Here is a 14,641-nt window from a genome sequence, read left to right as displayed (position 1 = left end):
ACCGCTCGTCTGTTCTGCTTTCTGCTGCAGAAAGTGAAGGCATCAGGCCAGGCATATGGCAAGTCAGGATGAATGCTGCTTTGGTTATCCCAAAATAGAATTTCTCTACTAATTTCCTCTATAGGGGCAAAATCCCCTATATCTTATTTCCTTCAAGAAGTTAAAAACACCTCAGGCAACACTAAAAATTTCTTCCCTGAAAGAGATCCTTTATTTTTATTTAAATAACTGATTTGATGAGACACTTTCATCCTGTGCAAGTTCTGCACCAGCCAGAAACCATACTCCTCTCCAGAAAGGCCCCAAGAGATCATGAGCTAGAAGCAATAATATCCTCTACATTACCTGTGCTGCAGTTCTTCATTGCAAAGGAATCCACGGCTGCGATACTCTTGTTCCCATGGGCAATGTACTCCAGAGAGATCCGAAAGGGTTTCTCTAGATGTCCAACTCTCCTTCGAAGCAGAACCCACCTGGTCTCACCAAACCGCAAGAAGAAAGAACAAAGAAGAAGAGTGGTAAGCAAGGCTGCTCTACACAGACCAGACACTTGCGCAGCAGCTCTGCATGTGCGGTCACCCTGTGCCCCCCGCCCCAGCCCTCGCACCACTCCTGGTGTCCTGTGGTCAGGGCCTCTACCTCCTGTGGGTTTTGCAAAAGCAGCTTCTAAGCACTGAGATTTCCACCCAGCCGAGATGTGGAAAGCCCAGCTAACCGGTAGTGCATGGCCGTCTCCTGTCACACCTCTGTCCTCTTAGATGTCTCACAGATGTCTGTTCACAGTTCAAAAAATGCCTGAGTTTCATGCAAAGCCAGCTGTGAAACCTGCAGTGTGGACACACACCTCCCTGGTCTCCCTCCTGTTCCCTGCAAAGCCCTTCACATGCTCCGGCCGTAAGCCAGTCTCTAGGGTTGGCATGGGAGCTGCATTCCCAGCACCGTGCTGCTGGCTGAGGGAACGTGGCTGGCTGGGACATCCACATGCGCAGGCAGCTCTACAACTGAAATGTGCCCCTGGCCTCCCAAACAAACAAGGAGTCCCACCAAGCAAATCAAGGAACACTGGAAGTATATTACAGTTCTGGAGACTAACACCACACTCCAACAGTGTTCCAACTTAGTCTGCTTGTCGCCAAGAGTAAAGGAGAACAGAAGGTCTGTGTGAGCTTCATTTGCTCTCTGAGATGCCAGAAGATGCGGAGGGCTGGTTGTCTTTAGTGTTCACCTTTTGCCCTTAGATCAGCTGGGTCTGCTGCCCAAAACACCCTGTCAGCCAGCCCCAGGACTGCTCCCAGGCCCTCTGCTCTTACACAGCACCTCTAAATGCAGGCAGGAAAAACAGAAGTATCTGGCTTTCCCCCAGTATTCTGGAATTCTGACCTGTATGGAAGATTCTAAGGAATAAAACAAATGTATGATGACATACTCCAGCGCATGTCCTTGGGGACAGGCTGCAGTGAAACTGCTTACCGACACCATTTGTGAGGGGCTGCTGCCCCAGGGGCGCGTATCTCTTTGGCAGCGACATGTAGCCTCTCGCCCCTCTCCCCCCAGCTTGTGCAGTGCCCGCCCGCTAATCACAAACATCAGAGATGGGAGATTCTGAACAGCCTCCAGCACTAGTAACCCTCTTTTTTGTATTTCTCTTCTGTTACAGGGAAAAATCAAAGAATCACAGAATCACTAAGGTTGGAAAAGATCTCTAAGCTCATCCAGTCTGAACATCAGCCCAACTGCACCATGCCTACTAAACCATGTTCCTAAGTGCCACGGTCACATGGGTTTTGTCCTATGAAGAGAGTAAAACTGGGCTGCCACGCTCCATTTTGTTTGCAGTTACTTGTATTTCCATATCCCACCTCCGAACTTCTGTGTTCAAGGTTCCTGCCTGAGAAGGGGACGTTGGCATTCTCACTCCTTTGCCACCCTCCTCCCCCAAACAGACATGAAATACCATAAAGCACTGAGCACATTTTACCTGCCTGGCTTCTGTGTGCATTATTCCTTTGGATGCAATCCCAAGTTAGGTATATTATAGGGATTATAGAATATGGATTTCCCCACAAACAGAAAAAAACACCCCCCTAGATTTGATTTTTGTTATGAAATACAGCAGCCTCCGTACATCATGAAAACCGTTCTCCTCAGCTTCACAAGACGGACGGATTTTAATTCCAAGTATGCAGCGGGTCTCGACAACGATTTCCATTTCTGCGCTACCACTAACTCTCTGGATAAATGTGCTGGGAGGTTTAGGAATTGCTTTTCTGAGTTACTGGTGCAATAACTTTAGTTTGAAATTCTCTGGCCTCTCATAGTTTACCGCAGAAACTTTATTAACTCCCAGAGCAGTTGCCAAGCAGGTATTTCATAGCCCCGCAATGCAAGGCAAAGGCAGGCTCGCTCGCGTCCACATTCATTACAGAACACATTCATACTTTGTGGCACAAATTCCTACAATAGCGTCTGTGAGTTTCAAGTATTCACGTGGAAGGAAATCCCAGCAGCCTCCTTCTTCAGAGGCACAAAAATAAATCAGCTAAAGATGACATTAACTGGTGAGTTTATCAGGGACACTAAAATAGCTGCTAGGTTAGGAGAGATTCGCAGGCAAATCCAGGTGGGAGTCGATTCTGCTGTCACTCTGTGGTGGAATACAGTTCTGATCTCCAGACCTTCCCATACAACACCCTCTCTTTAATGGACCCACACTCATTTGTGGATCAAGCATTAGAGGCCGTCTGGCTGCAGCAAGCTCTACTTCACCATAACTGATGTGTGTTAGATGTTAATTAGTAGGAACTTTATTAAATCTCTATTAGTGGCCTGTATGTTACAAATCTAATTTTAGAAAGCATTTCAGCAAGGTAACAGGAAAGCGGCTTCATTCATCTTTTGAGACAGATGGGAAAATACCACGTGTGGAACCTCTTTGTTGTGAACTCCTGCTCACCCAGCCTGATGGCTTTCCACGCTGAGGTGATCGGCTTAATAGAGAGGGGAGAAGTGAGTGCCGCGTATCTCAACTTCAGTAAGGTTTCCAGTAGCGAGGTGGACTGAACACTGGCAGAACCACCAGACTTAGAGGGTTAGCAGCAGTGGTACAATGTCCAGCTGGAGGTCAGCACTAGTGGTGCACCCCAATAATGTTTTCTTTTCTCATTAATGACCTGGATAATCAGGCAGGCTGCATCATCAGCAAGTTCACAGCCAAACTAGGTGGACTGGTTGAGATGGTTGGGCTGCCACTGAGAGGGGCCTCAACAGGCTGGAGATATGGGCCAACAGGAACCTCACGGAGCTCAACAAAGCGGAATGTCAAGTCCTGACTCCAGGGAGGAATAACCCCATGCACCAGACCAGACCAGAAAGTGGCTTTGCAAAAGACTTACAGTTCTGGTGGACAAAATGTTGAAGATGAGCAAGCAATGTGCCCTCAATGAGAAGGAAGGTCAGCAGCTTCTGGGCTCCACTGGAAACAGCAGGCTGAAGGAATGATCCTTCCACCCTAGTCAGTGCTGGGAAGACACATCTCAAGTGCTGGGACCAATGCTGGACGTTGCAGCACCAGGCAGACACACACTTACTGACCTGAGTCTGGCAAACAGCCACAGGGATGACTGAGGGACCAGAGCCTCTGACAGGAGAGGCTGAGAAAGTAGAATTGCTTACCCTGGAGAGGAGAAGGCTTAGGGGTGGTTTTATCCATGTTTCTGTCTTGTGGAAGGATGGAAAGAGAACAGAACCAGACAGTGGCATTCAATGACAGGCAGTGTGCTTGCATTGGAATACAAGGAAAATCTTGCTCACTTTAGGGGTGACTGAATGCTGTAACGAGTTGCCCAGAAATCTTTTGGACTCCCCATCCCTGGAGATACTCAAAACCTGGCTGTATGTGGTTCTGGGTAACCTGGTGTCTCTGGCCCTGCATTGAGCAGGGGGCTTGAGAGGTCCCTGACAACTCAACCCTCCTGTGACCCTATGAAACTTAGCTCCTCAAAGCACGTCACAGCAGGTAACAGATTGCTCCCACTACCCTCTGCACAACCTCTGAGCTCTCTGCTGTGATGGATCAGATGGGTGAGCTGACACTGTGTGGACAACGGCATTAGTCACTGCATGCCGCTGTTGCCTCCAACATCAAAACCTATGTTTACCACAACAACCGTAGTGATCTCTGCAGACATTGCCCCAGGCGCTAAGAGATCACAGTTTAACATCTTTATTTAATGCTTTATGCTGTAAAGTAACACACATCAGGACACGGAGCAGTGACCTGACATACCTGGCTGGACTAACTCACGGGACCCGCACTGACATGACAGTCAGAAAGGAGCTGGCTCAGACACTCAGAACCTGTGACATACATAGTATAACACAAACTAACAACACCTTAGTCTTCAGTGACAGAGTACCTCAAAATTCTAGATCCAAACATTTCCAGGCTTCAGAGAAGTTCAAAACTGGATGTAGTATCTCCAGAGAATTAAAGAGAGTATCTCCTGGGCATCTCCTGAGTTTCCCCTACATGGCTGTATTGCTCTCCTCCAAAGCAGAAAGCGCTGCTGACAGTACCTCCTCATAGCACAGGGGCTGCATTTTCCAATGCCCTTCTGTGTATGGACTCATGCTTGTTATAGTGAAGGTGTGCTGGGAACAACTCCGGCCTCACGCAGACCACCAGAGATTGGGAGTGCAAACAGGCCCAGGACAAGCCAAAGCACCTCTCTGTCACCAAACCTGTCCACGACTCAGCGGCAGGTAGCAGGTTCCGTTCCTCACTTCTATTTCACCTATAGTCACCCACTTTCAGAAGCCACCGCCAAGTTTTCATGGAAATTGAACTTCTGAGGGACATTTGTGTAGTTTTGACACTCTTTGGCTGTCCATACAGTGTGTATCAGGGGGAATACATTCCTGAATAATTCCGATCGATACACCAATGCATTAGATGCCATTTGCATACTCCTCTGAGTAAAGCTGGCACTGATTAATTGCAGTGGAAGCCACGACACTTTCGCAGAGACAGTGCATTAAAAACCAGATGTGCTGGAACTCTCAAGTAAGGTCTCATGCCAGAACACTTGTGTCCTGCCTTTATCTGTCTGCACAGATAAATTATTCCAAATCCAGTTACCACACTCACTTGTTGGGTGCTCTTGCATCCTGCTAACAAGCTCTTTCTTGATGCTTGATTCCAGTGAGCACTGGGATTTCAACCCTGACACCCCAGATACAGCAGCCAAACTCTCCACACACACCCCCACATCTAGAAGGTGACTCTCATCTCGGTGCTTCTTCCAGCCTGGTGCCTCTGTTACCATCTCTGTTATCACCTCTGTCTTCAGCACAGCGCACTGAGGGGCTGCATTATGTCAGGTTCACCCACAACACCACTCCAGCCTGGCTCCGGTAAAGCTCACAGCTAGAGGCCAAACTGAGAGCAGAAGTCTTCAACATTAGAGAAGAATATGGAAACAATGTGCAAAGCCAAAGACCCAACTCCAAAATCCTACTGCCTTACACACAGTGAATGAGGTCTCAGCACACCTGAGCTGCGGTGCAGGAAACAAAGAGATGCCCAGCTCTTCTTGGTGGACAAAATGTTGAGCACAAGCTAGCGATGCACCCTCAATGAACTTCCAGCAGCTCTTCACAGGAGACCGAGGGCAGATGAGTGCTCTAAACCATCCCCTTCCATTAAGAAACAAGCCCTCTGAATTCAAGCTGTGTTTTGTGCTTTCATCCCCAATCACCACAGAAAAAGACTGGAATTTAACACACATCTCATCCCTATGCCGAGCCACAGTGTGGTTTTATTTCTCCAGGCCATGGCTCTCTCCCATTCACAACACTCCTGCTGTTACCAGTGCCACTCCTGGTATACCTGGGAGGGAAACACAGTGTCTCAGTAAGGACTTACTTAGTCCATCTCTTCTGTAAATGTCACAGCAAACTCCTGGGAATTACAAAATTAAACAGCAATCATAGCAGCTGCATCCGAGTATTTCCCATCAAAACTCACTGGCGGCATGATAAAGGCAGCAACAAAACTGGAAGCTGATTTTTGACAATGAAACCTCATTAAAGACAGAATAATTAATAGTAGGAGCCCAAAAGACAAGGTTTCCCCTGTATGAGATGAACTGCTGAAAGAACACAACTTTCTCCATCCTGCAAGCCACTGCATAATCACACAGGAGTTTCTAACAGACTGTAGTATGGGCTCCATGCTGCTCCTATCTTTCTTTGCTTTATCAGTCAATGAGCACTGTACAAAGGAAGAACCAGACCCGGCATGCAGCAAATGGAAAATTAAAACCCATTTTCAAGATGATGCCAATACAATTCTGAGTCACAGAAAGAAGAAAAAAAAAATCATAGAAACATAGAATCGTTTGGTTGGAAAAACCTTTGAGATCATCGAGTCCAACTGTGCTTGTCCACTACTAAACCACATTCCTGAGTACCTCGTCTACTTGCCTTTAAAACACCACCAGGGATGGGTACTCAGCCACCTCCCAGGGCAGCCTCTGCCAGTGCCTGAGAACCCTTTTGGTGAAGAAATGTTTCCTGATGTCTAATCTGAACCCCCCTGGTGCAACTCAAGGCTATTTCCTCTCGTCCTGTCACTTCGGAGAAGAGACGCACACCCACTTCACTTCAACCTCCTTTCAGGCAGTTGTAGACAGTGATAAAGTCTCCCTTCAGCCTCCTTTTCCCCAGGCTAAACCACTCAAATGACCTGCAGGAGGGTCCATGGACTCTCTTCTCATTAGCTCAAACAATACAACACACTTTCTTACAACTGTTTTTAATTACCAATTTCAAATTAATTTCAGTTTACTGATTTTAAAAGACATCAGGACCTGAACCTGGTGCCTGATGACATAGCCTTGAAAAGGACCTACTTTCTAAAATAGCGACACATAAATTACTGTGTTTTAATGCAAGAGATCATTTAGCATTAACAAAGGTAATTCTTGATGTGCAATGCAGAAAGTCTGCAACAAAACTCTCCTGCTCGCGGACTGTTGTACTCAGTAAGAGAAAGGGAAATGGTTTGCCTTTTCCTCTATCGATTTAATGCCAGCTGTCTTTCTACCCTTTCCTATGGCCTTTTGCATAAGCCAGATGTAAGTGTTGGTGATTGGTTGAACATGAGCAAGACCTTTACTGGTGTCACTGGATCAGACCTTTGACATCCCTGTGAGTGGTTCCAGGACTGCTCCTCACCCTTCCCTCAAACACCTTTGGAAGATGGCTTTGCAGAGCGTTTGACGAAAAAAAGAGTAAACAATGTTGATGATTTTCTTTCCTTTTACTTTTAATGCTCTAAATATAAAGCTAATACCACACACACACAAACAAATGCTGTCATCCTGCACGGTTTGACCAATGAATCAGACACAGTGCACGGTTACCTTGCTCAGACCAGTAGACCAACATGATCTTGCCAAAAACTCGCATCTGAGCACTGAGAAGAACTGAATCAGGTCAGTAAGGGAAGAACTGCAGCCTCACAATGCCATCTAATTCTTGTGATTACCGATGAGAACCTGTTAATGGGATTCCAGGGCCTGGAAGGAAGAGCCCAGGAACTGCAGTGGGGTTCAATGACAGACAGTGCATTACGCTGTGTGGTGGCAGGGAGAACTCTCTCCAGCAGAGCAATCTGGCACCTTTGTGTGGGAATGTAACTCAAGAACTAGCAGGGTTACAGTTTTCCTCTTCAAAGAATCTGTGGAAAGAGTAACCCAGACACTTACAAGATCTGACCATTGTTACTGACCATTCTGAAATGTAAACTTAATGCAGCAGGAATGCTGAGAAACTCATCTCCTCCAAACCTCTGCTGGCCCCGTGGGGCTGAGACTCCAGGAAGTATTGTTGGTTTTCAAACAATAGAGAAAATTACGTTAATTGGGCACTTCATCACATCCATAAACAGTTCTAAGACTTTCATGGGTGCTTCCCACTGACACAACAGGACCAGTCACTCCAACACGGAGCCACTGCAATTGCAAATACAGCAGAGCTGTTAACTTTCCAGCCAGAGGGATACGTTCCGGTGGCACTGAATTCTCCTTTCTGCTCCCCAGTTAAACAGCGCCAGGTGAAGAACACTCTTCTGCCTCCTGAGGAGTACACAGCTGGGCACCTCGGGGATGCTGCTGTCAGCAACCGTATCCAAGACACAGCATCAAAACTGATGGGAGAACAGCAGCTCAGCACACTTTGCTGATACACAATGGTTCTTCAGAGTCACCTCCTCTTGCAGTCCTCTCGCCGTTTGCACAGGAGCTTGATTACACTTCCTTTAATGAAACTAGCACTGCCAAAAAATGAGCTTTCACTGTATGAAACCAAACTGCAGTAGCTGCTGGCAGTGTTTAAGCCAAGGCAATCCTGGCAGCACTCAGCATTTTTACAGACCATTACATCTTTAGGTGCTCACACAGACCTTGCGACCCCTTTGCCAAGGAATCAAAAAGCTCAGATTTCAGGTGGGTGAAACAGGAGCACAGGAAGGTGATGGGACCCACTCAGTCAATAACAAGCCATCAGAACCAGGATCAGAGACAAGAATTTCTGACGCTTATTCCTCTGTCCTAATCCACTGCATCATGCTGCTTCCAAGGAGGGTAATTAAATTTCATGCTTCAGGGAGTAACTTAATTGTCTTTGAGGATCAGAAGGGAATTCCATCCCTTCAATCCAAAGTACAGTACTTCCCAGGTGTGCCAGAGAGAGTTCTCATTTTTATTAAAATATTGAAAGTAAAGTGTAATCTAATCTTAATTACAGCCAAGTACAGTTTCAGAACGACAGGATGCCTTTCCAAAAAGAGTGGCCACGTACTCTGGAAAAGACGTGTTTGAGATAGTTGTGCCTGGGAGACCAATTAAACTGAGATTTTTACTTCGGCAGTCAGTGATGGCTTTTCACAACACAGCTGAAGGGAAGCCTGAATATTGTATTTGCTCCCCAGCTGTATGCTGGAATAAAAACCACCAATGGTTTTGGGTTCAAAGGCTGGAAGTGTGGATAAGAAGGGAGGTTTTACTTCAGAGAACAGCTATGCTTCAGGCTGTATCCTTACGGATATATTGCAATTAGCTAGCAGCTTTAATAACCTAGTCTGCAAAATAAGGTATCAATATACACAAGGAAAGATTAAGGACTGCGTAAGGACTGTCTGGATCCTGAGGTTCAGAAGGATTTATAGAACATCTACTCCAGGTGTTGCCGTCCACTATGAAACCGTTGCCAGCCTCCTGTAAGAGGCTCCATCAGTTAAACACCATGAAAAGCTCTCTGGGTAGTCAAAAGCAGCCTGACTGGATGTCAGAGATTCCCAGAAACCAAACAGCCAGGCAGGTAATCCTGCACAAATGCCACCTTGCCTGCAACTTCAGCTCCTCACAGTGCATGGCTGCGACACAGCGCCATACATGGTACAAAATGATAAAGGAATGAAACTGAAACCTGATGTGGACTAAGCAGACTCGAAGTGTCTCCCACAGAACCACACAGCATAAAAGAATCCTCTACACATGCAATGTGAGGAGTACCATGAAGAGAAGTTGCAGGAGTTATGACAAAAGCTGTATTTCCTGAGGAACAACCTCTTCTTCCAATTTAATCTGCTTCCTTCAAGAAGACTGTTGAAACAATCAGCTCATTAGGAACAATGTGACTGGGGAAAGAGGACTGAAACAGTTGTCTGGCCATGGTGCTCAACAGAACAGAACGTGGAAGGGCAGCACTCACTGGGCAGAGCGCAGCAGCATGCCAGAACCCAAACAGACCACACTGTGGCACCACCAAAACATCAGCTTCAGAGATGGAGAAACACCACGAAAGTGGGGTGTGCAGAACTTCTAGCACAGCCGCAGCCCCAGCGATGCTGCCACACCTGGAAACAATGTCCTTGGTACGTCACATCTGGAACATCTGCAATATCTGCCGTGGAGGTCCTGACTGAAGAAACACTACCTGCAGCCAAGATGTGCTGGGTCTATTTCTGTGCTGCTGACCTGGTCTCCCTCATTCAGTGTTGGATGTTGCTGAGAATCACAATGGGCCCTGCTGAATGTTCAGAAGGGAGGCCAAGAGTAGCTGACATCTGTCATGGGCTGAAAACACGTTTCAGCCACCATCAGGGACCTCAGATGCCCAGAACCTGGACCATAGCGATGTTTTACCTAGCTCTGCCTGTCAGTCCCAACACTCGCCGTACACACTCCCTTTGAGCATAAATAAAAAAAGTATTGACAAGGAACAAGACTCCACAGAGGTTGGGGTGTAATGCACCGGCTCTCACAGTCAAATCAAATGGTCCCTAAACCAAGCGGCTCATTCCTTTGGGTTAATATTGCCAATGAAACTGAAGGTGGGATTTTAAACCAGTATGAACACACAAGGACTGTTTCAGTGTTTGCTGATAAAGAAAACACCCACACCTCGCCAACACCCCCTCGGTCCCACCCTCGCTGCTCATCTCAGCACCAGAATACGGGTTTTCCATATACAAGGAGTCTCTTATTTCTTTAAATGACATCAGTAGTTGCAGTTCAATAACCTCTGCTGGGGTAGCTCTTGCCCTCGGCCACCACTTGGGGAAGGACAGTGAGCGCTGTAGTGTCTGACAAGACTCAGCAGTACGAGCTTGGCCACAGAGCCGGTCTCGTAGCTCACCTGGATTGGGCACAGACTGGAAAGACAACCATTCCATGATTCCCTCACAAGGCAGAAATAGGGTAGGAGGCTCTGCCGTTCTCTTTTCCAGACCATTTCCTTGCTGTTCCTCCTCTCCTCAGCAGAACACACCATAATCCAAGAACTGCTGGCTCACAGGTAAGTGAAATTCCCAACCCTTTCTTTTCTCCCTCACTGCTCTCCCACGTGGGCTGCCTGAGGTCCTGCTTCAGAGTAGGATCTTGCCTCTTTCATCAAAATTTACATTATTGACTCTCCAAGTCTCGCAATGACCTCTAATTTTCCCTAAGGAAAACATAACCACAAAGCTCTCAGGCTCCAGATCTGCCAAGAACAATCAATACCGCTGAATAAAAGCAGGCTGTGGACCCCAGCGGCCCTTGCCTCTGCCTAGCTCAAAGGTTTGTTTAGTTTTAGCTTGCTCATGGATGAACAGTCTCCTGCATAATTAAGAGTCCAGATGCTCCTGCACAACTATTTTTTCGTGTGGGCAAACTGCCCCAGGATACCCCAAACTCCAGTCATGGGGAGCATAAAGCTGCCTGGCTCTGTGGGCTGTGCCGGAGGGAAGACACCACTGGGATAAAACACTCAATGGGTGCTTTTTACCCAGTAACTCCATCTCTGCCACAGTCCCACCAAATAAATACACCCGAGTTAGCCACTGCCAGCCACATCCCAGCTTTGCTGCTGCCTCACACCAGGAGGACTTTCTGCCGACTGAATGCATTCATCTGACACAACAACAAACTCTTCTTTTCTGGACAGTAGTTCAGAAATGGGCTGAAAACAAGGATAAGGAAAAACAATAGGTAAAAGAAGGTGTATTGGGAAGGCTACGGATATGCTTGAGCTTCTGTTGGCTGCCTCAAGGTCTCAGGCTTCAGCAAGGTCTGCAATTGCAATCCAGCCCTTTCGCTGCACTCCCAGGGCAAGAGGGAAAGTGAGGCTGCAGGGCAGCTGTCGGCAGCCACACCAGTCCATATGGATCTCTCCCAGTGCTTGGCTCACGTACAGCACAATTCCCAAAGGGTCTTCGTTGTATGCTAACTTAAAAATCAGTGTTGGATTTAAAAATTATGACCTTTTGGTCTAGTAATGTTTTACATTCACTTGTAGTTTAAGTCACTGAGTATAACACAGAATTAGAATGTCTGTTCTGGTAGGCAAAGTGAATTTAGTCCAAAGGCTTTATGGCCTAAAGGCAACCTTCCCCTCACCCCCTCCCAATTCCTTCCCTTTTAAAAACCAAGACAGCACACTAAAAGCTGTAGCAAATTCTCTTCATTAGCTCTATCTCACAAGTGGCTGTGTTTGAGATTCCCATCTACAGAAAGGTTTGGAACACACCAGGATCCATCAACACTGTTGAAGAAGCAATAAAGCACTTGGAGTACAGCAGCTGTTTCCATTACAGCATTAGCAGCCCAAGCCCTAAGCACCGGAAGCCCAGGGGCGGGCAGGGAACAGAGCCAGCTTTATTGATGATAATTAAAAGACTGAGGCCAATTGCACATTCAGAGCAGGCAGGCAGTGATGCTTTGGTTGTGGTTGGTCATTTTCTGCCTCACCCTTCCAGATTCTGGGTTTGGCTTCGCCAATGTGCTCAAACGCCTTTCAGAGCATGCCAAGCATGTGCCGCTCCAGCACTGCCATGCTGCTGTTGAAGTGTTTTGACATTTCTACTTCATAAAAAGAAAGATTTAAGCATCTTCTCCCCTCTACTTCTGCTTCCATAGGGTCAGGTTTTTATCCTGAGGCACTTGATGGATGCAAAACGTCAATTTCCAAGCAGGTAATGTCCCAGGTAAATCCCTGCTCCATTCCAACAAGAGAAATGGTGACTCTGTGTTGCACCTCATTCTCGCTGATGGGAACCACATAAACCCATGAACTTGCCCTATAACGTGTGTCAGTCAGATCTCCGAGTTCTCAGACAGCAATGACTGGGCAGAAAATAACAGAACTGGCTCAAAAGCACACACAGAGATTCCTCCCTTGGGGAATTTCTGTTCAAGCCCACACAGTTGAGTGGACAAACAAACCACAGTTGATTTTACTAAACTCTGACTGAACAGAAAGTTGATTTTACCACTCTGACCACAGGGATACAGCAGCGTAACACAGTCACTGCTGGAACAGAACCTGTCAGTGCTCTAACAGAGCACTACAGCATGAGGTAACTCCTGAACATGAACGGGATGTGCCAGGGAAAGGCACTCCCAACCCCTCAACATACTACAAAGTAAAGCTTCCTGATGTCAGCTTACTGTGCAAGTGTGAAAGCAGAGATGCCACACACAGGGTCTACCACAAAACTCTGTTAAAGGCTCACAGAAACTGCAGCCTGAGGTCAAAGCAGTGGATGTGGCAACTGTAACAGCAACGCTCTTTCCAGGGGTGACCGATGGATGGGGCAGGCTCTCTTCTGCTATCAGTCCTGAACTGTGTCTCAATAAACATCCCACTTCAGCCAACTCAGACATGAATTCTGTCAGTAGAAGAAAGATTTCCCAACCCTAGAGTCACACAAGGAGGAACAGTTTCCAGATGCTTTGATAAGTACAGATTAGATGAACAGCTTAGATAACGGCAGCATGGACTGGAGCATCTGGCACACAAAGAGAGGCGGTGACAGCTGGGCTTGTTCAGCCAGGAGAAGGGAAGGTTCAGGTAGCATCTTACTGATACAAACACACATCCTGCTTTGTCTGTGCTCTAAGCAGTGGGCTGGACTCAATTCCCAGAGATACCCTTCAAGCTCAACCATTCTGTGACTCTGCACAGGCAGAAGATGCTCCACTGGCTGAAAGTCTCTGTCTTCACTGCTGCTTCCTTTAACAATGCATGTGAATTACCGGTGCTTTCGGATCAATGGTACTTGAGGCTCAGCAGCAGTCACAGCTCCCAATTTTACGTTTCAGCCACAGACTCGGAGTTTAGTTGAATGACCCTAACTTACACTGAAAGGGATACATGAAAAAGAAAATGCACATTTTTATCAGTTTATTGAAGTAATCTGTGCTTTGCTCCTGTTGATGAAGGCCTTGAGCATGCAAAGAACTGGAAGAACATCAAGAGTTATTAATGCAGCTTCTGATAAATGTTTCAAACCTCATTCCCCTCTGAAATCCATTTCAGAGTGAAAGAACCATTTTCCTGTTAAATGTGCAGAAGCCAGGAAGCCTCAAGCAGCTTTTCCCTGGAAAACCCTTCCAACCCTGCTAGACATTCTGCTCGGTGTCCAGTTTACCTGGTGCTTTGATTGACTAGTCACTATTCTCTATGAACAGAGGGGAAGGCAGAAAGGAGAGGTTATTTTTTTGTCTTACTTTGTGTTAGCAAAGGGCAGCATTCGAACTCCAGAACACATACAGAACTTTGCAAGCAGGCACCATGAACAGAGGCGGATTGTATACCGGCCAGGGAGTTCACTTGTAGGCGAGTGAGTCAGAGAGCAGGAGACAGGGAGGAGGGCAGAGGGGAGCAGAGAACCACGGCACCAGCAAGCAGTGAGCAAGGCAGAGTATGGACAAGCATAGGGCTAAGAGTCAAGCAGCCAAAGCCTATGGAACAGCATCAGCTGCCTCAAACATGATGCCCCAGAGGCAGCCAAGGCTGCGGCCATATTCTCACTGTGGTTGTAGTCCGTGGAGAAGGGAAAATAGGTGCTCTTTAGAGAACTGGGATAGGCTGAGAGAGTTGGGCTTGTTTAGCCTGGAGAAGGATCTGGGGAGACCTTCTAGCAGCCCTTCAGAACTGAAAGAGGCTATAGGAAAGCTGGGGACAGGGTCTTCATCAAGGAGTACATGGATAGGATGAGAGGAACAGTTTTCAGCTGTAAGAGGGGAGATTGAGATGAGATCGTAGGAAGAAATGTTTTCCTGTGAGGGTGATGAGGCACTGGCACAGGTTGCTC

The 14,641-nt window shown here is 47.1% G+C and overlaps 1 protein-coding gene across 6 annotated transcripts in view; it reads right to left on the bottom strand.

The window, feature by feature from the left end:
• The window catches only part of ALK (ALK receptor tyrosine kinase), a 298,563-nt gene that overhangs the window by 101,581 nt on the left and 182,341 nt on the right, over positions 1-14,641 (bottom strand). For all 6 annotated transcript variants that reach the window (XM_054063538.1, XM_054063534.1, XM_054063535.1 and 3 more), the window contains exon 5: positions 346-473. In XM_054063538.1, coding sequence (XP_053919513.1) covers positions 346-473 — 128 coding nt within the window. The remainder of the gene's footprint in view (positions 1-345; positions 474-14,641) is intronic.

Source organism: Cuculus canorus, chromosome 3 (genome assembly GCF_017976375.1).
Source record: "Cuculus canorus isolate bCucCan1 chromosome 3, bCucCan1.pri, whole genome shotgun sequence".
NCBI lineage: Eukaryota > Metazoa > Chordata > Aves > Cuculiformes > Cuculidae > Cuculus > Cuculus canorus.
The sequence above is the reverse complement of the archived record's forward strand: the minus strand, read 5'-3'. Positions and strand labels throughout refer to the sequence as shown.